This window comes from Ostrinia nubilalis, chromosome 14 (genome assembly GCF_963855985.1).
Source record: "Ostrinia nubilalis chromosome 14, ilOstNubi1.1, whole genome shotgun sequence".
Classification (NCBI taxonomy): Eukaryota; Metazoa; Arthropoda; class Insecta; order Lepidoptera; family Crambidae; genus Ostrinia; species Ostrinia nubilalis.
In genome coordinates, this window is record NC_087101.1 from 11,626,812 (window position 1) to 11,650,323 (window position 23,512).

Consider the following 23,512-nt stretch of genomic DNA (forward strand, 5'->3'; position numbering starts at 1 on the left):
TATTTACAAAAGCTTTGAAAATCTTAAATCATGGTTTCATAAATGTTTTATTTAAGTGTTTATATCACATTTTAGGTGCAAATGAACATCGCATAGATAGAATAGACAATCGCTTCTTGTCCCCTTCTCCCCTCAACCCCTCTTCTGTACCGACCATGGTACCGACGCGTCGAGATACTAACAAGTAAACTCTTATATCTTAAAAATAATTGATTCAAATATGTAGTACATTGTACATAATATCTTAGTTCATAGCAACAACAATAATTTTGTAATATTTTTATTTGGATTTCGCTTTAAAAATAAATGAATCTAACAAATACAGATTTTGTTTTTACTTAAAATTCAAACCTTGGTAGCGACCCCTAAATGTCTTTTAAAAATTAAAAAAAAAATAATGAAAGACTTTCATATGGTATATATTCAAATTACGTGGTGCCCCGCAAAATATAAGAAAAAAAAATTTTTTCGTAGGAATAAGGACCACCCTAATACACATCGTAAAAAATAATTGTATATCATTATAAGCTTGTCATAAACTTAAAACAATACATTATTAAAAGTGCCGATTTTAAGCAAAACTCACAGTCAGCGCGTAACTTTGCAACTTGAACTGTTGACATCAGAATTAGTCCAGTTACCTATTTTCTTCTTTCTACCTTTGTCTTATGTCTTTATCTTTAGTTGACTGATATTAATCAAGTAGATAGTTCGTAATTGCGTTGTCTAATTTTATTGTTCCAAAGTCAAAATAAAATCGAAATTAAGCACTCGTAGTGACCTATTTTAGGATCTCCTTATTTGTTTTGTACCTTAAACAGTGTTACCACTTGACACCTGCTTTTTTAAATTAGATAGAGTGATTCAAGAGGAAGGTTTTTAAGTATAATACATTACCTACGTTGTACCTACCTATGCGAAGCAGGGGCGGGTCGATAATCGGAAATAAAATAAAAAAAAGGTAAACAGCCCGTTGTATTTCTCAAATTTTAGTCGAAACTAAGACTTCTTAGCCTGTTGTTACGATACAACGAATAAAACAATTGTTAAAGTGTTGTTCTAATAGGTAAGTATTCACATTTCATTCGCTTTCCATAACCAAAACAATCAGATAACTTCAACGCTAAACTACAGCAATGGAAAAAAATCATACAAGAACTATTAGATAGTTTTCTTATAAATCTAGTAATTTGAGCACTTGTAATTGTCCAAAAGATGAGAAGTAACATTATTAGAAAGAGCATTTTCACTAGATCAAAAATTTAGAAAAATAGCAACAGGAAGTTTAGATCAGATCAAGCAAAGCAAGACTGAAATTGATTACATTATTAGTCTTTGGAATCAAATGTTAAGAAAATTATTAAACGAGTTATTCAAAGAGTCACGTTTTTTGCACTCCATAAGCATCTTTTGTTAGCTTTGATGTACTATGAAAAACAATTATGCATATCAGAGAGCTTGAGACAAATAATGGCAGCAAGAAAAGACAACAAAGTACCTGGAGTATTAGAGCATTCAAAAATCCGAAGTTAACCTTTCATTGATATGAATTAATTTTAAAATAGTGAATGTTTCTAAAGCAAAAGATGGATTTGGAAACAATTGAACGAGCAATATAATGGCATCTTTCAATACCAATAGAATTGCAATGTTCTAAATAAAATTTCAAAAAAATCTAAATTTTGTGATTTTTCCATATATTTTTTAATTATTTCTAATAGTGTTTTTTCGAATAAAACTTTTTAATTCATAAAATTTATTTTTTATTTACAAAACACATTTAAATTAATTCCTTTTTTATTATTCTGTTTAATAATACAGAGATTTTAGAAAATTGCCATACAATAAAAAATAATTAAATTAAAACGACGGTAGAGGGCTAAAAAATACATTTTAAAAATAAAATAAAAATATCCTTGTTATTATCTTGCTCTCATGCAACTTTTAGCAGGTATTCAAGTTCGTTTACGTAACTTTTTTTTTTAACAATACAATGACGCTCCACCCTAATGACCGTGGCAGTACTAAATGTCTGGAAGCTGGTAACATTGAATTTTCGGATAGATCCAGTTTATTTTATAACTTATTATTGGCACCGTTGGATAGAACTCGAGGAGCACTTTCAGGATCAGTAGATAACCAGTTTTTGAATATCTTGTATAGTTTTTTAATATAATGTGGTTTTACTAAATGTATGGAGGCTGGAAACATTCAATTTTCAGATAGATCCAGTTTATTTTGTAACATATTATTGGTGGTACCATTGGATATAACTCGTGAAGCACTTTCAGGATCAGTAACCAATTTTTGGATATCTCGTATAGTTTAGAAATAATCGAGTGAGATCACTTATCGTTTCCACCCTGTAGATAAAAAGATATTTTTTTAAAACTTAGGCAAACTTAACTCTAAACAAAATAAAAATATAAACTTACTGTTTTTATATGCAATAAACTTAATGATAATAATATATAAACTTTGACTTTGAATTACTTCATCATCGTCATCATTTCAGCCATAGTACGTCCACTGCTGAACATAGGCCTCCCTCAATATTTTCCATGTTGAATTACTTGGTTACCTTGAATTTTTAAACAAGTAGCCAATGGTCAAATATATAATTTTTACGGAGGATTAAACCCACTCGTTTCACAGCGTCGCTACACATCCTCGCTCCTCATCTTCGCAACACATATTTGCAGCTTTGATGGAAACTCAACATAAAGCCGGGTCTTCAGTGCGTGTTTTGCTCTAACACAATCAACAAAATGATGTCAACACTGAACATTTTTTTAATGTTGGAATTTTTATGTTGATTATGTAGAGCAAAACACGCGCTCGACCCGTCTTAAGAATGAAACATGACCATGGGAGGCGTTCTTACAATCTATACTTAGTAGCGTTCGTTCGTTCGTTTCACCCAAATGACGTCCACTGCGGGACAAAGGCCTCCCCCAAGGCTTTCCATAATGAACGGTCCTGCGCTGCCCGCATGCAGGCTCCTCCCGCGATCTTTACCAGATCGTCGGTCCACCTAGTAGGAGGCCTGTCCACGCTACGTCTTCCAGTCCGCAGTGTTAGTGTGATTTATACGAGTATAATACACAAATGAAATCGACTATTCCTTCAATCTACACTAGTAGGCACACGTAGTAGGCATCACATTAACAATACATTATAAGTATCTATCTTCTCGCATTGCATTACTCATCTATTTTCACAAAAACATCAGTTAATAGATGTAGGTATAGAGCTCCGAGTTACAAAGGTACATTAGTAGTAGTAAAGTTCCAAGGAAATGCTAGACGACTTTGAAAACATCAAGTTTGTTTTTATCCAAATTTCAAAGTTAGTAGGTAAATAGGTAGGTAAAACAAATGAAGATAACGTACAAAACAACAGGTTTTAATAGTGATAATAAAAGGCGCTCAAGTCAAGAGCGTCGTTGGTGTTGGTGGTTGGATCATTTCATCATTCACCACGCGCCTTCTAAAGAAGCGCACGCGATGACTTGTATTGAGTTCACAGTTAACGGAAACAAATGTGTCGGTGAGTCTTTGGTGAACTAATATTTTTAAGTGAGAAAGAGTTTAAAAAAATATTTGTTAACAGTGCAAAAAGATGTGTAGAGGTGAAAAACTTTAGTACTGAAAAGGGTATTGGAAGCATTTTGTTAGTTTCAGGGAGTTAGTCTAAAATAACAAGTAGGTAACTATTTAGAAAAATATGGCTTTTTGAAATCATGAAATTATGGGTTCCTTCCTGTTCAACAATACTAACGTCCATTCACTTCTATTTTTAGACATCGGTAATACTTAGACTTAAACCAAAAAAGCCTTATGCTACATTAAATAAGTACATACAGACATTTTATTATCAAAAACATTTCTGGTTTCTGGAAGGTTAAGTTGAAGGTAGAAGAGGAAAATACTTAGCAAAGTATCCTCTTCTAAGGGTTAAAAAGGGGTTGGTAGAGTCTATAGTTTCCCTAATTTAGACTTGCTCTTGATAAGAATCTACTCCTATTGATCTTCGCAGATGGTACAGTGGTTTGATCATAAATAGGTACATAGTTCAACATATTCTGCCATTGATTGTAAGCGTAGAAATATAGGTACTTAATAAAGTACATTTCAGTTCAACTGTATACCATGTTTTATGCAAATAAACAATTATTCTATTCTATTCTATTCAGTAATTAAAAATACAAATAATTCCGATTCCATTATTATGTCTAGGTTATCTATTTAAATTGAATATAATAGAGCGAGTTTACCCAGTTTTTTACTTGTGTCTTCAAGGCATTGTGTTCGGGAACACAGAGGCATGGATGAATGGACATTGCTCCGCCATTGCTTATACTGAAAAACGGAAACACTTTTTTCATAGGTACATAGAATTATATGCCTTGATGTGATGCACATGCTCTACTGCTCTTATATTAATCTACGCTACTTAACATTTTATTATATTTATTATTTACATTACATTTTATTTTAATGTTACGGAAACAGAACTTACGAGATAAGTAGCACAAAAACGTGTAGACCGAAATCCTTGACATGGAAATAGAGTACACATCCCAACTAATATTATAAATGCGAAAGTAACTCTGTCTGTCTGTCTGTCTGTTACGCTTTCCCGCTTAAACCTCGCAACCGATTTTGATGAAATTTGGCATAGAGATAGTTTGAGTCCCGGGAAAGAACATAGGATAGTTTTTATCCCGGTTTTTGAAACAGGGACGCGCGCGATAAAGTTTTTCTGTGACAGACAAAATTCCACGCGGGCGAAGCCGCGGGCGGAAAGCTAGTTAGTTAAATAAATGTGTAACGTATCCTTGCTTTGAAAATTTTAGACATTTCTTTACTATACAGCAAATACTATAGACATCGAGCCTAAAGTAATAATAACTATACTGTAGAATCATGACTTTGTAAACATCTTGAAAAAACGAACTGCCTAAGGCGGGAATCGAACCCACGACCTTTCGCTTGCCGGGCGAATGTGTTCTTCCAACTGAGCTACTTAGACACTGGATGAACCCGTCGACCAAAAATTCGTAAATTACTTCGAAAATTATTTTGTAGGTACTACTTATTATTCTGTGGTACTACTAAGGATTGTTCAAAACAAGTGACGGCGTAGAAAAAGTATTTAGTACCTATTTAATGAATATTAAGATTAAGTTAGTAAACTTTAAACATACTTTAAACAGGTTTTTGGAGCACATTTTCTTGAACAATAAAGTTTAATAACAAGTGCTTTATAATTTTTTTGTGTACACAGGTGTGTTAGCGCTACATAATATTATTTAAAGTTATTAGTACCTACCTAAGTAACGGTGGTGTACGTAGATACATATTTCGCCGTAGACCTAAAATGTATATTTATTTATCAACATACCACCAATGAGATCTGCAAGAAAATTGCGTTTGCCATGGACAAGTATGAATCTGACTGTGAAATAAAAAAAAAACAACTTATTGTTTAATTTTTTTTTCGTATAGTTAAGTAAAAACCGCTCTAATTGGTTTAAAGGGAAGTACCTACCTACCTATAGAATAAGCAAATTAATCCGCATCTGCGTCGTCGTTGTTTTGCATCGTTATCTTAGCCTTAAGACTTAGGTCTGTCAGTAAACAATCTACTGGAAAAATTCGTATTTTGTGGTACGTTTACGTGCTATCTACTGTAAATACTAAGGCTGGGTAACACCATCTTAATTAAGCTTTAACAAACGTCAAAAATCTGTCAAACTCCATACAAAAAGCACCGGTTATCGTCATAGTTACCGTTAAAGTTTGGTGGTGTAACTCAGCCTAAGTCATTAACGTTGTAAGACTTATGACAATATGATTGCTGCTATTTCGTACGGACTGTGTAATTTTGTAGCCCTTGAGTTGAAGCGAATCACGTGTAATGCGCGGTTATTACGGGGGCATATCAAGCTTATACTGTGGCATTTTATGTGGTTGTAGCAGGGGTGATTTTGCAACAAAAATGGTTAGTTTAATGTGCAGTCGACTGTTTGTAGAAATTGAAATGATTAATTTTACGATGTGGTGAGCTCTTGTGTGCGTTCATAGATTTCGTGGATAGTGGATACGGATAGTGGATGTTTTTTTCTAATAATCATATTCTTAATTGGTATTGGCATTAAATAATAACGGTAATTATTCCATTATAATACATTATGCTGTTATTTTTCTAATAATCCTAATTCTTAATTGGTATTAAATAATAGTAATTATTTCATAGTAGGTATACTAATAATTTATTAGTATAGGTAATAGTTTAACAGTCTAAATAAATGGTTAGCTTTATTTATTAAACGTTTACTTTTAAATACATGAGGTGCAATAAATTGATATTAATTAGGTTTTTTGGCATTTTTGGTAGGCATTTGGTTGGGCCGAAAATATGTCTTTAGTCTTTGATTGGACGACGGTTAGATTTGGCCGCATGTGTTGGTGAAGGGCCGACAACGAAAGGCCTATGTAAAAACCCCTACAGAGGGCCACATAATAATATTTCTCTGTTGGGCCTTTGTATAAGAGTCCTACAGAGGGCCACATAAGAATATTTCTCTGTAAGGCCTTTGTATAAGAGTCCTACAGAGGGCCACATAATGTGTTTCCCGGTAAGCGCTCCAGCACACGACGCCGCTAGCGGCGGCACGGTAGCGGCGTCGTGTGCAGGAGCGCTAAGGCCTTTGTATAAGAGTCCTACAGAGGGCCACATAATGTTTTTCCCCGTAGGGCCTTTGTATAAGAGTCCTACAGAGGGCCACATAATGTATTTCCCCGTAGGGGCGACCACTTTAGTCGCCTCCATTCACCTGGAAATAGAAACTATGTGAAATGGTTCCGAGGTGAAATTTGGACACTAAAAATTCCACTTTTTTCACTCAGGTGAACAAAGTGGAATAATCCCTGGCAGGACGCATTTGCTACTAAGTAGTTATGCTCTTGTCATCAAACCGGCAGACAGTGGTGACTGAGTTTGTTGCGGCGCTTCTTCTCACTTGCCAAATGTTTGTCTCGAAGCGCTGGTAGGGCAAAAAAAGAATGAGACATGTATAGGCTCCTTAAGAGCATTTGACGATTTGCAAGTACTAATTTAATTAGTCTAAACAAATAAAGATACTTTTGATTTTGATTTTGAAAAGATTATCCACATAATGAATCTTTCAAATGTTGCATTTTCAGTGGACGAGCGAGTGCCATGCCTGACGACGCTGAGCGCGTACCTTCGCTATGCGCTGGCGCTGCCGGGCACGAAAGCCATGTGCCGCGAGGGCGGTTGCGGCGCGTGCGTCGTCGCAGTGCGCGCGCGCCGCCAGCCTAGCGGGAGAGTCGAGCTGTTCTCTGTCAATTCTGTAAGTGGTTTCGTTACCGTTCGTTGGTGGACCGACGATCTGGTGAAGGTCGCGGGAAGAGCCTGGATGCAACGCAGGACCGGTCGTTATGGAAATCCTTGGGGGAGGCCTGTGTCCAGCAGTGGACGTCATTTGTAAGTGGATAGTCCAATTCCACCATTATTTGGTCATTTAGTCTCCATTTATTTATTTAAAATCTTTATTGCACACATAAAAATACAGTGGTACAACAGGCGAGCTTAATGCCATGTGGCATTCCATTGCAGGAACATAATTTACGACATCCACGGGAAGAGCGTAGTCCTATTCTATTCTATAATGAATTAGCCGTATGGTTCCAGCACAGTAGACCACCGCTACTCATCATCTGAGCCATAGGACGTCCACTGCTGATCATAGACCTCACCCAATGCTTTCCATGTTGCCCGGTTGGTAGCGGCCTGCGTCCAGCGCCTTCCTGCTACTTTTATGATGTCGTCGGTCCACCTTGTGGGTGGACGTCCCACGTTTTCCGGTACGCGGTCTCTACTCTAGAGCCTTGCTACCCCATCGGCCGTCAGTTCTGCGTACTATGTGCCCTGCCCATTGCCACTTCAGCTTGCTAATCCGTCGTGCTAAGTCAGCGACTTTAGTTCGTTTCCGGATCTCCTCATTTCTGATTCGATTTCCTAAAGAAACACGCTATACGTACACATAGCTACTATGGATGCTATAAAAAGTGACTAATGCCAACTTTAGGAGCATCGGGCTGCCCCAAACACAACCCACCTGTCCAGGGTGGGAAGTGCATCCATTCTCCATTTGGCAGTCGTGTAACTGCAGTAGATTACCTTCGATCTTGTCTACTAACTCGGTTCTTAAAACGGGAAAAAAATGTTTTTAGAATTTGGACCTGTTTGCCAAAATAGCTCGAAATTTCAAATATTTAATTAGACTTCTCATTTCCCCAGTGCCTGGTGCTGGTGTACTCTTGTCATGGCTGGGACATCAGCACGATTGAAGCCCTTGGCGACCGCTTGCGAGGTTACGGCGATATACAGAAGAGAATCGCGGGGTTCAACGCCACCCAGTGCGGGTACTGCACTCCTGGCTGGGCGATGCACTTGTACAGGTACTTGTGAAGACATTATAAAATAAGCTGTACTAATAAAATACATCAGCACTATCCTCGAAGTCCTCGAAAACAGCGCGCGAGAGTAAAGGGACATCCAGAAGAGAATCGCGGAGTTCAACGCCACCCATTGCAGGTACTGCACTCCTGGCTGGGCGATGCACTTGTACAGGTAATATATTCCGACAATAATAAACTGTAGACGAAGACGGAAGACGTAGTGTGGACAGGCTTCTCACTAGGTGGACCGACGATCTGGTGAAGGTCGCAGGAGGTGCCTGGATGCGGAAGGCGCAGGACTGATCTTTGTGGAAAACCTTGGGGGAGGCCTATGTCCAGCAGTAGACGTCTTTCGGCTGAAACGAACGAAACTAAGCTATACTAATTAAAGACATCACGACCGAAGCCCTCGGCGATTGCATACGTTGGGTACAGAAACATCCAGACTCTTCTGGAACCCCGTTAAACCCCGCGATCCTTAAGTCCAGAAGGGGATCGCAGAATTCATACCATGCCGGGTACTGCACTCTTGGCTGGGCGATGCACTTGTACAGGTAATATACAGGGTGTTAGGTAAATGGGTATATGAGCCGACACTAGCCCATGTTAACATGGGCATATAAATGGTATGGTGAAGTCAGAAATAGGATATTATCATTTTAATTTTTTAATTTTCATACAAAATAAATTTTATAAAATCCGATTTGTATGAAAATTAAAATAATTAAAATGATGATATCAATTTTCTGACTTCACCATACCATTTATATGCCCATGTTAACATAGGCTAGTGTCGGCTCATATACCCATTTACCTAACACCCTGTATAAAAGACAACAGTACGATTAAAGCACTCGGTGACCTGAAAGCTGTAGGTAGGTACTAATAAAAGACATCAGCACTATAAAGGCCCTCGAATACCGCGCCCGAGGGTACAGCGACACATAGAAAAGAATCGCGGGGTTCAACGCCACCCAGTGCGGGTATTGCACTCCTTGAAGGGCGACGTACTTATACAGGTAATGTGCAGTTTGTGCAGTCAATAATAAAGTAAGCTGTAACTACCTACTTATAAAATAACAACCAGCTATAGTGTTAACCTACATAATATTACATTGCAACTGTTAAAACATTGAATATCTGTGTCAACACAATTTAAATGTCTATGACAACATTACGAGTATACGAGTAGGTATGCAGTATGCACATATGTATAAAAAGAAATTATTTTTCTCTATAAGTTCAGAAATGGTTTAGATCAATGCGGAATTATGGTGGAAGAGTCACCTTTGTCAGCCATACTTTTTCAGTTTACAATATATTTAATCAGGTGAATTCTGTCTCATTGTAATTCAAATCCAATTATAGTATTATCACAAGTATTATCTTCTCGACATTTGAATTTAAGTATTTCAAGAGTTTGTTTGTAGCATGAGTAACATTACTAAACATTGTGTATCTACATTTCCATAAGAATGAACCGCTGAATTTGCATAACCTGGTGTTTAGAATGGCTAATGGTTTAGAAGTTCTAGTATTCTAGAAAATTAAAATATAGTACATGCCTCACTCTAGTCTCTACTTTTCACACAATAGTATTCAAATTGTGGTAAACACGATGATGTTACAAAGAAACTAACGCCCGTATTCACAAACAATGTTTGCTTAAGTGAAGTAGCAAATCGAACGCACAGCGTTGAATAGAGCTCTATGATTGGTTCGTGTGTCACCCTGTGCGTCCACGCGCACTGTGGGAGTGTGAGACCTCATAGTAATGTTTGTGAATAGGTACGGGCGTTAGATGCGACAGTTTATATCTATTAATTTGTACTAATAAATAAGTATCACTGAGTCACGAGGATCAACATGGTGAACTCACGTTCTTACAATAAAAAACCTAACGTTTTTTAAATCCACTGGAATGAAGTAGGTAAAATAGTAGATAATTTAAAGTAAGTTATATCGAGGTATTCTATAATTATTCAAAGCACACAAAACAAAACTTTTTACTTTAGAAAACTGGGAAAATTTACAAAAACAAAATACGAAATTATTAAGTGTAATCAATTTACTACACTAATTTAAAATGCTAATAATTACTTGGAAAATTAATGAGGTGAACCAGATGAGAGACGAGTTGAATGTCAAATTCCATGTTTGCAATTATGTTTAAAAAAATACCTACCTTATTTTAACTCTACCACTTCTATTACCAATTGTTTTAGCTTGCAAGATAAAGGCCTTACAATGGAACAGATGGAAAAGTCATTTGGCAGCAACACTTGTAGATGTACCGGCTTTAGGCCTATCATGGACACAGTCAAGTCCTTTGCCGTGGACGCTAGTCCAGAACTCTGCCAGAAAGCCCTCGACATTGAAGAACTTACCATTTGCAAGAAAACCAAAGAACCCTGTAACAGAAAATGCTCTGTCAGGAGCATTGACAGTGATTGGAGTATTGTCCTAGATGAGCCCAAAGAAACGAATGAAGACACAATATCTCTGGACACAGAATCCCATCAATTCTTCAAGGTCTACAAAGAAGAGGAAATCTTTCGAATTTTGAATAACAATGGAGATGATTCTTACATGCTCATTGATGGAAATACAGGAAAAGGTAGAGCTTCTTTAAAAATACGAATTTCAGGAATTTTGGAGATTTAACTCACTTTATTTTTTTTTTGCTTTGTTTTTTAGGAGTATATGAAATCTTCGAATATCCCCGCGTACTAATAGATATAAGTGAAGTGAAATCGCTGAAGAAGTACAGTTTCGACCAAAATCTGGTGTTAGGTGGTAATATATCCATAGAGGATTGCATCACCATCTTTGAAGATATAGCCAAATCGAATGCAGATTTTTCTTATTTGGAGACAATGGCAAAGCATTTAGAATTGGTGGCCCATATTCCTGTAAGAAAGGTAAAGTATCTAAATGTAATAGGTACTTACTAATAGTGTAGGTTTTGGGTAAATCTTTCATACCTGTTTCTTTCTTTTTTAGATCGCTTCGCTTGCTGGAAATGTGATGCTGAAGCATGCCATGCCAGATTATCAATCTGATATATTTCTGCTTTTAGAGACCGTTGGAGCTTATGTCACTGTTCGTAAGTAAAAACAGCAAAACATTAAGGCTGGGTTGCACCATCTTACTTTAACAAACGTCAAAAGACTGTCAAACTCCATACAAAAACTCCGGTTATGGTTAGTTACGATTAAAATGAGGTGGTGTAACTCAGCCTTACTTATTTGTTTGTATCACTCCTGCAGATTATGACTAATTTAAATCGTTCTTCATGTTTGTAGGTACCTCAAGACTTAGAACTAAGACACTGAGCATGACAGATTTCCTCAAATTCGACATGAAAAAGAAGCTCATCGTCAATTTTTTGTTGCCACCTTTTAGTTCTTCGCACATATTTAAAAGTTACAAGGTAATATCAAACCCACATTATGTAATTACTCGAGTTAGCTAACACACTTTACAATATTGAGCACCTTCAATACTAGAAGAACTTAACACTCAAGGGTAATTTAGGTAAGCAGTAAATAAAATAAATTGCTCAATCTGAACCAGATCAAGGAAATCTTATTCCATCTCTACTAATTTGCTGTTAATCAACTATGAAGTAATAATAACCGAATATCTGAATGATTCCATAAAATGTAACAAGTAGATGCATAATTATTAAGGACCCTAAAATTTCAGATTATGCCCCGCAACCAAAACGCTCTCGCTATTGTAAACGCTGGTTTCCTCTTAGTAAAGAATCCCAGCACTAACATAATCAGCGATGCGAGGATCGTTTATGGTAACATATCAGCTAGCTTCGTGCATGCCACACAAACTGAGAAATACCTCATTGGGAAGAATGTGTTCAACAATGATGTCTTACAAAAGGCAATCCAATTGCTAAACAAAGAAGTGAATCCTGTGGACAATCCTCCAAACCCTTCGAAGGAGTGCAGGAAAAAACTGGCAATAGGCCTCTTTTACAAGGTTGGTAAAGTTTTCCATGATCTAACGTAACTGTCTACTCTGGTAAATAAATGACGTAAATAAAAAGTAGGTATAGGTAAGTTTCAACGAAATTAAGTGATAAGTTAATTTGTTTAACGTAAATCGTTAACCACTTGTTTTTAATTGATTACTGAAAAAACAAACTGTTTTTGACTCATTTAATCGACTTTTAAGAAGGACGTTCTCAGTTTGACCTGTGCTTGTCCGCGATTATCTCGCGGTTGGTGAATGATATTGATACGGTTTTCAGAAAAGCATTTGTTAGCTGTATGCGATCTAACATTTGATTGCGAATATGTTTCGATTCGCTACAACTGGAAAAGTTGCAGTAGCATTGACGTGATGACGATATAGTCTTGTTCTATTTGCAGTTCGTTTTGAGCATCGCTCCTTCGAACCAGATCTCTGATCGCAACTCTTCAGGCGGTCTACTCATTGCTCGGCCGGTCTCGAATGGAACTCAAGACTTCACTACCGACACCTCATTGTACCCTTTGAATAAACCAGTGCCCAAACTAGAGGCTATGATACAAAGTGCCGGTGAGGCCCAATTTGCCAACGATGTACCACAATTCCCTAAACAAGTGTTCGGAGCGTTCGTGCAGTCGACTGTGCATAGAGGAAACGTTGATACAATTAATGTGAAGAAGATTTTGGTGAGTTTAGTCACAAGTATCACGGGGCTAAGGTTATTGTGAGGTAAAATCCAAAAACAAAGGGGTATTGCTCAGATCATAGAGGTATTGTGAGGTAAAATCCAAAAACTTAAATTAAAACACTTATATTACAGGAAACTCCAGGAGTTCTAGCTATATTAACACCGGACGACATACCTGGCAAAAATTCTTTCTCCCGCCCCGGATTCCAACTACAGACTGAAGTGGAAGAAATTCTAGCTACCGATATCAAATATTACGGACAACCTATAGCAATACTCGTGGCTACCAGCGAAGAGTTGGCAGCTAGTGCTGCCAAAAAAGTTGAAGTGAAATACAAGAACGTGAGCAAAGATCGACCTGTATTAACAATAGATCAAGCAAAAAAAGATAGTAATAGATACAGAGCATATCCAGATAATATCACGCCCACAGCGAAAGGGGAAAATGTTGATAAAGTAATAAAGGGTGTGTATGAAATCGAGGCACAGTACCATTATTATATGGAACCTATAACAAGTGTGGTGGTGCCTGTGGACAGGGGGCTAGAAGTGTATGATGCTACGCAATGGATGGATCTCACTCAAGCTGCTATCGCCGAATGCTTGGCTATAAAAGAAAGCGAGTATGTATTTACTTACTGCATCACTTTGGTGAGAATGTTCATCGTCATGTAAATAACATTTTCTTTTTAACTTCTAGTGTCGTTGTGTATGTCCGCCGAATCGGTGGTGGTTTCGGAGGTAAGATCAGTCGCAACGTCCAAGCGTCAACTGCCTGCGCCCTTGTGGCCAAGAAGATGAATCTCCCATGTCGCTTCGTGCTGCCCCTGCAAACTAACCTCACCATCGCTGGGAGGAGACTGCCATGCCAATGTGATTACGAGGTATGTCAAATATTATCTTGCTATAATTTCATTTGGCTGTCGTCAGCGCTTAAGGTCCTGAGACGTATTTTTGAAGCATTCAAATTCTAATTCCCATACGAAATCCGACATATAGAAATTCGCCTTATTCCTGATCTTACCAGATTACTAGTTTGGACAAAATCTAATTACAATAACTACTTTAAAGATTTGTGTCGGTTAGCCAGAATTGTCAATAGTCTGCAAGGACTCAACTGAATTAGAACAACCCTCATCAAGTTATCTATTCTTACGTAGGTGGGGGTAGACAAAGAAGGCAAGATTCAGTACTTGAATGCGAAGATTATTGAAGACGACGGTTGTTCGCACAACGAGAACATCCTCGCCTATACTGTCGGCGGGTTTCCGAACTGCTACGATGTCAGCACCTACAATGTCACTACAGCTGCTGTCCTCACTGATCTACCTTCCAACACATTTGCGAGAGCACCAGGTATTTGAGAAATTACATATAAGGTTCAGATACAGTTTCTTTGGAAATAACACATGTTCATTTTAGGACTGCACTGCTATCACCTCATATGACTATACTAAGCATTTTTGATACTTTTAGGAACTTCGGAGGGCATTTCATGCATCGAACATATTATGGAACGTATAGCATTCGAAGTAAAGAAAGATCCAACGGAGGTGCGCCTACTCAACATGAGAAAAGACGACAATGACCTACCAACCCTCATAGCAGACTACAAAAAGGAGACAAACTACGAAAAAAGATCACAAGAGGTTCAGGAGTTCAACAACGCTAACAGATGGATGAAGAAGGCAATTTCCATCGCTGTCATGAGCTTCCCCGTGATATTCTATGGCAACTACAGTGCCATGGTCAGCATTTACAGAGGAGATGGCACCGTGACGGTCACTACTGGAGGTATAGAGATGGGACAAGGTGTGAACACCAAAGTTGCCCAAGTCTGCGCTTACGAGCTTGGAATCCCTTTGGACCACATTTCAGTTTTACCCCACTACTCTTTTGTTGCCGCTAATAACGTCTTCTCAGGCTCTAGCATCACGAGTGAGTCTACTTGTTACGCTGTGATCAAAGCTTGTGAAATGCTGAAAGATCGATTGGAGCCTGTAAAGAGCACAATGACGAATCCTACATGGCAGGAGTTGATCACAAAAGCTAGCGATGAAGAAGTGGATTTGACGGCGATATACATGATGACAGATAAGGAATCAGATCTGTCTGGGTACAATGCGTATGCAGTGGCCATTCTGGAGGTGCAATTGGACGTTTTGTCGGGAAGGTACGAGTTACTAAGAGTGGATATTTTGGAAGACGTCGGGTTGAGTGCCAATCCGAACATAGATGTTGGTCAGGTAAGATTTCAATATTTAGATACCTATGACTAATTTTATGTGCTATCGTATCAGAAACCTTGACTCTTATGGTCGAACTTAGCAAGCTCAAATCAAGCTAGTTTTTGTATTGATTTTTTAAATCTTGGGTTTTTTTTGAAAGATTAGCACACGATTAACAAGTTTTTTGTCTCTAACATGGATACTGGACAGATTATACCAACCATTGGGGCAGGCAGTACTTATTTAAAAGAGCATTATACATCCTAATCATGTCTTAGGTGGAAGGTGGCTACGTCCAAGGACTTGGGTACTACACGACCGAGAAGTTTGTCTACAACCAGGTCACAGGGAAGCTGCTCACCAACCGATCGCTGACGTACCACGTGCCCTTAGCTCGGGACATACCGGCTCAGTTCAACGTCAAACTGCGGTACAACTCTAAAAACCCCAAGGGCGTGCTGGGCTCTAAAGGTAAACCAAAATGTTCTCAAAGATAATCTTCTGCTGACAATAAGTATTCAAATCCTACGTATAACAATTGTAGTACCTACTGAAATTCTAAACTCTGATTCAAAGCCATATTCTCTACGTATAATTTTCTTCTAAAAGGATCTTTATGAAGTTGAAAATCGTGCACATTTCTTATAGTATTTAAACGACTTGCTCGCACATAGGTAACAATACTTTTTGTAATCACCTAATTAACATAAAATCCGTTCATGTGTTAATGTGGGCTAATCACGCGATTTCAACAATATTACCCAAGTAACTTTAAACGCTCGCAAAACTGAGTTTTGAGTGATACCTTCCTTACATTTCCAATAATAATCAAACCTATAATTATTGGCAATCAAGTAACCATAATAACATGGCGAACATCGTAAGGCGAGCAACATCCGCCCACAACTATTCACACACTCCTAACGACCACGACCACACTGTCAAGAGTGTAATGACTGAGAAGAAGAAGAAGGACCATATAAGGCAGGTGTGGCCAACTTGATTAGACATAAGATCTACTGTTTACTAACGAAACCCAGGGCGATCTACCACTTACATACTTCTTGAAATCTTAAATGAAACAGCATAGTTTAGTACTAGGGTTTCTGCTCGAGCCTTCTCGAACTCGAGAAAACTCGAGAAATTTGGCTTCATTCGAGACGAGAAAAAAATTGCCGGAGCTCGAGAATTCTCGAGTTTCGATTTTGAAGCTTTAATACTCTTGAAAGCCTGTTTTCTTAGACAAAAGTAAAAAACTTACTTTTGTTTCATTATTTAATTTTGATTATTTCATAGGTTAACGTTGCTTTTAGACTGGCCTAGTCTTTCCTTTTTTAACTGATTTGATTTGCAAGTAAGGATCTCAATCGAAACTAAGTAATAATGTTTACCTATGAGTATGGTATACCTATTTATTATGCCTATGTTTAACTCTGACTGATTTAAAGACCGAAAAATTTGTTAACTGTCTGTTAGGTTAGGTACTCGTGCCTGCTCGTAAAGTTTATTCAAGTCGTTATCCTTAAGAAATTTAAAAAATTATTAAGAAGTGTTTTTTTGTTTATAAAAAAAAACTATTAATCGTAATTTTGCTATTTGGACTTGTGTTCTTTGGAAAACAAGTGATTCAATTGTAGCTCCAGATTTTTTATTGTTATTTATCCTTAAGTACACGCGACTTTATGACTTTAGTTCCTTTAGTTAATAACTAAGTTATGATTATTAGTTAATATTAATTATGAAAGAAGATTTAATTTTTTGTTATTTCCTTACCAAAATAAGTGGTACTAAATTCTAATATTGATTGTTATGCATTAAAGTAGGTATATTCGATTGTAAAACCTGGATTTTTATTAAATTTCAACCGATTTCAACAGTTTTAATTAAAAGACTCGAGACCCGAGAAAACTCGAGACTTTGGCCTCGAGAATTCCCGAAACTCGAGAAAAAAAATAGGTCGAGAAATCAGAAACCCTATTTAGTACACAATCATGTAGTATTTTTTGCCTTGCCACGATCGCCTGGACTACGAGGGCCGGCTGATAAGTCCGCGGCCTAAGGTACTTAATGAAATAAAATAAATGGTTTCTAATTTTTATTTTGTAATATAATCTCCCTCAAAAGAAATACATTTCTTAAATCTCGCATACAATGCCTTTTACCCACCCAAAAAATTTTTTTTCAAAATGAAGACCAACCGCAGCTTTAATTTCGTTGTCATCTGCATATCTCCGGCCCCGTAAGTCCTTTTTAAATCGAAACACAGGAAAATATCGCTAGGTAATAGGTCTTGGCTATATGGTGGGTGGTCAATCTCTGAGAACCCGGTGTCTTTCAGGGCTTGGCCTCGCAACACGTGCGGCGTGAACGGGCGCGTTGTCTTGCAGAAAGAGCAATGCGCGTGTCAGTTTCCCACGTCATTTCTGTACAATAGCCTCGCGAACATAAAGAAATATTCTTCAGCTATCTGCCACGATTTAATGCCGGAACGATTTTTTCGACTTTTGAACGTTTCCTTCACTCAGTATCGTGACAGAGCGGGGGTCGTTTTCACAGGTCTCTCGTCCGTGTTGAAATAGTCGGGCCCATTTTTTAACCATGGTATATGAAGGTCTAGAATCCTGAAGAACCAATGACATCTCTTCAAAAATTTCTTTCGGTCTATTTTCCTTCTTTACGAGGAATTACGTCCGCGGCGCGCGGTGTCAAAATTCCGCAAATCTCCAGATTCGGCGGACATGGTGATGTCATTTGTTCGATAGAAATTGAACTATCAGTGCAAACTTAATTATTATTAGTGATTGCTTTTTATAATACTACTGAGTGTCGCAACTAGTGACATGAGTAACAAGCTAATTACTCATCGCTTAGTACCTTAGGCCGCGAACTTTTCAGCCGCCCCTCGTAATATTCGCGATCGACCAGTTGGCCATCCCTGATATAAGGCATTACAAGGTTCAGTCATGTCAGAGTTCATGGGGACAGCTATTACAAACCTGCCCATTTATCTTCAGGAGACATGGACATTTTAATAATATGTATTTAAATTATCGCAGCGGTTGGAGAAATGGGAATTTGCACCGCGCACGGAGTGACGCAGGCGTTAAGGCAATGCATTCACGAGTCGAGAAAGGACTCTGGATATGACGATTCAAAATGGGTTAATATTGGTAAGTCAGTAATTTTATCAACCATTTATAAAAAGGAACCAATAAGTAACCGCTGGGCTAATCAATTTTTTGGATGGGGTCAGTGATTCGGTAAGCGTAGAGTAACTTGAAAAAGGTCGCTAGCGAAAGCCTGTAGCGTGCCTAAATACATGCCACTTTGGCCGCCTATGTTTACCCCTACAATCTTAAAGAAATTACCAGGAAAGAAGACACAACATAGTTTTAAAGTCTACGTACTATCATACATTGTTAACAGTCTAAAAGATTTTAACAAAACTTAATCAATCATAATCATAATCACTGCCTTACAATTTGAGTACTCCACTAGTTCCAATGAAGGGTTTTCGCGAATGAAAGATCCGCTAGATGGCGGGACGTGGATGTGGGGTCTGACTGCTGCGTGATTGGTGGATTTTGACATATCTGTCAATGTCATGTCAAAAATAACCAATCATGCAGCATTTGGACCTCGCGTCTAAGTATTGCCATCTGGCGGATTTTTCATTCGCGAAATCCCTCATTGCAATAGCACTTCCTTATAAAAAAAACCCTGCTATAGACTAATGATTTAAAAAGAATTGTAAATTGTAATAGCAATATTATTGCACGTGGACATCACACCGATTGTAAAAACTGCACAGAATTGTAGGATATTATATTGTTTCATTCATTGAACATAATTTTTTTGTTTCAGCAATACCAAACGACACAGAGTCCATAGTAAAAGCTTTGGATGTGAAGTTGGAGGAGATGGTGTTTTCATGAAGTAATCATTGCAGATGATCAAATCTTCCAAAATTTTCTAAAATGGATTTAACTCTCTCAATTTTATTACACTTTGCTCTACTATGCTACGTTGCGTCGGATAACTTTAATTGTTTGCAAGTTTCTTCTTCAAAATAAAGAAAGCACATCAAACTCAACACCTTGATATCTTAAATACTTATTAAATATGGGTGTAATTTTATAAGTTTTTTTTATCAGTTATTTAAATTTTTGCGTTAAGAGTCGCATCTCATCTTTTTTTATCGTCATTATAATCAATTTCTACGGCCCATTGTGTTGAGAAACCAATTTACAAAGGTGTCATTTTATGAAATACATTTTCTACTGATAAGTATTTGTATTTATTTACTACTGATTTGTATTTCTGATTTTATTTTATTTGAATTGTAATTCGTTCTATCCTTAGAATAAAATACGTCATAGTTCAGTAATACATGTTTATTCTCGCATCTTCAAACAAATAATTTAGTAAATCATCAAAATTACAGAACAGTTAAAAATAATTAGGCCCATCGCGTATTATCCATTTTGAATTAGGCCTGAATTATCAAAAAATTAAAAATACCGAAAAATCGACACCGAGTGTTAATTTTATAAACAGACAACCGATCAAAACAATAAACCATTGAAAAAATAAATACTTATTCATTAAATTATTACCGATTCTATACAAATTAAATTCACTTAAACGTTTAAATAAGAAAATTCGTCGATTTAAATGTAAAATATACATTATAATAGTCTATACAATTATATCAACAGTTGTGTAATGCAAAAAGTGCAATCCAAAATGTCATTATTATACACAATATTATTATTAACTAGGTAGCGGACTGTGCGCTGTTTGGACATGCAATTACAAACTAATTTAAATTATTCCTAACTATTTCTTCACTTTGAATCATTGTCAACTAAATGTAAACTTTTAAATACATAGTTATTAGAACTTACAGTTCGAATCATTGATTTCCAATCAAACTACTCTGTGTTAGAGTTTATAATTGCGCGTCCCAAACAGCTTGCACGGCTAGATTGGCCATTGAAGCGAATTGGTCAAAATATTACACAATATTACTGAAGGATTAGCTCCTATGGACTATTTAAACCTACGAGTAATACATCTACTCTACTCTGTTGCAGTTTCTTCTGTAGCTCTTTACTTAGCCCGTAATGGCTGCTCCTTGATAATAAAGAAGGTTTTAAAACTCAATCTAACTGATAAAATAACACTAACTGCAATTAATTGGAATGTCAAATTGAAAATATTGATTTGATTATTGCTGCCTTCTTTATTATAAAGAAGTAATCAAACAATCACAAAATAGTAAGATGGTAACGTCTTTGTATAAAATTGACAGTTATCAAAGCTAGTCTAGTACAAAATTATACACCGATTTAGCTCGGGCCCCGCACTGTGGACTAGACATCTCAATAATACAACTAAGTAGAATACAAAATTGAAAATCCCTAGTCTTGAGTATATTTTTCTATTACAGTGGCGGAACCCAAAAAAGGAAAGGCAAAAATATACAAAATATCCGCTGTGTATACTATATAAAATGCCCGTAAAATAATAAAATATATTTGATTAAATGTAGCCTAGATATTATTTATGATGATAACGCATTTTTAGAAGTTTTCGCTAACGAGTATAAATCCACAGTGGTAATTTTTTTATTGAAGTCTATAAAAACAAAAATTACTAAAAGGCCGTTTCAATTACGAAATTAAATATCAATCAAATGTTATTAGTTATGTCAGATAGACAATATTTCATTGTATAATCTGTTTTGATGAGTGTTTATTATGAAATTATTTAAATTAACGTGTAGTACTATTATTACGAGTGAGCAATAGCAACCTATATTATCGACACCGAAGATATTATTATTCGTTGAGGACTTATTTAGTATCAGTCCGAGATCGTCCCCGCTAGCCCCAGTACACACTAGCGAAATGTACTATACTTACATAAGTGTATAATTTCCTATGTTACTTGAGATGAGTACACAGTCAAACTAAACAGTAACTTCATTTTGATGTCATTTGTGATGATAGGTAGGTAGTATTTGGATGGAGTATACAAGAGTATTAAGAATTAAATGTAAACATAACTTTTTATAAATAAACTTAAATAGTTGTAAAGGCTACTAAAAAGGAGATTCACACTATCAGATCTGAATTAATTTGGTTTCTGATGTAAATCACTACAATAATAATATTAAAGATCATTAAAAATAAATAGTTTATAAAACGTGTGTACCTATTTTACACTATTTTGTATGTATTTGGATAAATTATACTTTAAAATCGTCTATTATTTGGTTGAGTGGACTTCTACGATCGATCCCTACATAGCGTTAAACATACCCTGCACATATGCGTACGTAGCTACTATAAAATTGGCGTTACGTCATCCATACATGTCGAAGTTGAGAAAAAAGACGCAACCGAACAAACGAAGGTGTCACTAAAAACGTACAGCAAAAAATGTAAGGCAAAGTCGGTTCTAAAAACGGTCGATTGAGTATTTTTTCCCGTAACAAAACATAAGAGCTTCAGACGCTACAAACGAGGTATCACACTATCGTCTCTACTCACCTACGGATACGGTTTATTTTCACGCGACGCCGCTGTCTTGGGTGTGGCTGCGTTTCTTGTCTGATCTGTGGTGGTCGGGGGTCGATTTTAGGATATCTGGTTGTCCATGGGAGACGACTCTTGCGTCGACGTGTTGGTTGAAGGTAGAAGTGTGTGAGCTGAGGGTTAGGGTAGCGTTGCGGTCTGATCCCAGCGTCATGGTGGTCGCGTGGGAGTTTAAGGTGTTATGACCGGTGGTGTGGTGGGCGTGGGGGTGGGTGTGGGCATGGTGGGGGAGGGTAGATGGGGAGGAATGGGGTAATGTGGAGGGTTTTCGAAGGCAGCGGTGGGAGGCGTGGCGCGTTAGCGAGTTCATTTGAGGAGTGCCGGGCGCCGCGCGTAAGGCCGCGTTCTTGTAGTCCGCTATTAGGTGTGTAAGCTCCGCCATCTGGGAGAGATAGTTGAGGTTGCTTACTATAATATACTATATCAATCACAATGTACCAAGCTCAAGTCCCCAAAAGACAGGACTACCTAGTTTGGGGACTACTAATAAGTCACATGAAATCCTCTTAATACCTACTTTGTTAACTGATGCAACTAAAGTGTACTTTTTTTGGAAATATTTTTTTTAAATAACTTTATCATTGCCCCAGTTTCTTTTTTGCTTCTTTAACAAAACGAGTAAAATAATTGCTATTTGTTAATTGACTGACAGTATGAATCAAAAATTATTAATGATCTTTAGGATCAAAACAGCTTTATTTACGTAAAGGATATACGAATGACTTACTTTTGGCTTGTTGAGGCTGATCAACATCTTGTGCACCGGACTGGCCGCGTCATCCCCGTCTATCAGCATCATAAGATCATCCTGGTGGAAGAAACAAGCATGTTATATCCTGCATGTAGCAGCAGAAAAAGTATAAATTACTTAAATATTGGAATAAAAAGTTATAAAAATACCTAATTTAAATTACATGAATTATATTAGATTTTATGGGGACACGGGCCGACATAATATACATAAGTAGTTTGATAAAATATTTAGAGCATCCATAGAAACCCAACACATGATGAGGCTGACATACGATTATCATTGACACTTCGAAAGGGCGCTCTCAACACTGTACTGTTTTTTTTAAAGAATAGTAATTTGTAGTCTGGTTAACTAACTCATCCAGCTAGCTTAGCTGTTATCTAAATATGTGGGGCCTAGTATGCTACCCTGGGGTAAGCTGAAGTCCTCCTAAGACCCAGACTTGAAATAACATGGTAGTCGTTAAAACTGTACAAAATTATGCACAAATTAATTTATTGCTGTCAGACTCAGAAAGTTTCTTCTACCATGAGGCCGCGGCATGCAAAACGGCATGTTTCTTCGTTCGTCACAGCTGGTTTTGACAGTTTTTGCCTTTTTTTGGTTGGCGGCATTGATGCCATAGGCAATATAGACTAATCAAGTAATTTTGAGTGAAACTAGTCGCGGGAAGATTTGAAAAAACAATAGAAATCTTTAAAGAATATGTCCAAAAAATTGCACAGTGGGCCTTTAGGACTACAACATTATTACAAAGC

The 23,512-nt window shown here is 37.1% G+C and overlaps 2 protein-coding genes across 5 annotated transcripts in view; one reads left to right on the top strand and one right to left on the bottom strand.

Moving 5' to 3' along the window:
* LOC135078174 (uncharacterized) overlaps window positions 1-20,369 on the top strand; it is a 36,181-nt gene extending 15,812 nt beyond the window's left edge. The window contains exons 1-16 of one of the 4 annotated variants that reach the window (XM_063972758.1): window positions 3,467-3,549; window positions 7,212-7,381; window positions 8,332-8,492; window positions 10,718-11,109; window positions 11,190-11,413; window positions 11,496-11,598; window positions 11,798-11,925; window positions 12,201-12,491; window positions 12,884-13,168; window positions 13,303-13,793; window positions 13,871-14,054; window positions 14,331-14,526; window positions 14,647-15,416; window positions 15,677-15,869; window positions 18,455-18,568; window positions 19,263-20,369. In XM_063972758.1, the coding sequence (XP_063828828.1) occupies window positions 3,507-3,549; window positions 7,212-7,381; window positions 8,332-8,492; window positions 10,718-11,109; window positions 11,190-11,413; window positions 11,496-11,598; window positions 11,798-11,925; window positions 12,201-12,491; window positions 12,884-13,168; window positions 13,303-13,793; window positions 13,871-14,054; window positions 14,331-14,526; window positions 14,647-15,416; window positions 15,677-15,869; window positions 18,455-18,568; window positions 19,263-19,333 (3,816 nt within the window). In that variant the 5' untranslated portion in view covers window positions 3,467-3,506 and the 3' untranslated portion in view covers window positions 19,334-20,369. Of the gene's footprint in view, window positions 1-3,466; window positions 3,550-7,211; window positions 7,382-8,331; window positions 8,493-8,597; window positions 8,665-9,029; window positions 9,047-10,717; window positions 11,110-11,189; window positions 11,414-11,495; window positions 11,599-11,797; window positions 11,926-12,200; window positions 12,492-12,883; window positions 13,169-13,302; window positions 13,794-13,870; window positions 14,055-14,330; window positions 14,527-14,646; window positions 15,417-15,676; window positions 15,870-18,454; window positions 18,569-19,262 lie in introns of those variants that run through there. The other 3 variants (XM_063972759.1, XM_063972761.1, XM_063972760.1) reach the window with 3 other exon arrangements.
* The window catches only part of LOC135078176 (uncharacterized protein CG43867-like), a 409,623-nt gene continuing 405,888 nt past the window's right edge, over window positions 19,778-23,512 (bottom strand). Inside the window, exons 30-31 of the mRNA XM_063972763.1 lie at window positions 22,728-22,808; window positions 19,778-22,382 (exon numbers count right to left, since the gene is read on the bottom strand). Coding sequence (XP_063828833.1) covers window positions 21,975-22,382; window positions 22,728-22,808 — 489 coding nt within the window. The 3' untranslated portion in view covers window positions 19,778-21,974. The remainder of the gene's footprint in view (window positions 22,383-22,727; window positions 22,809-23,512) is intronic.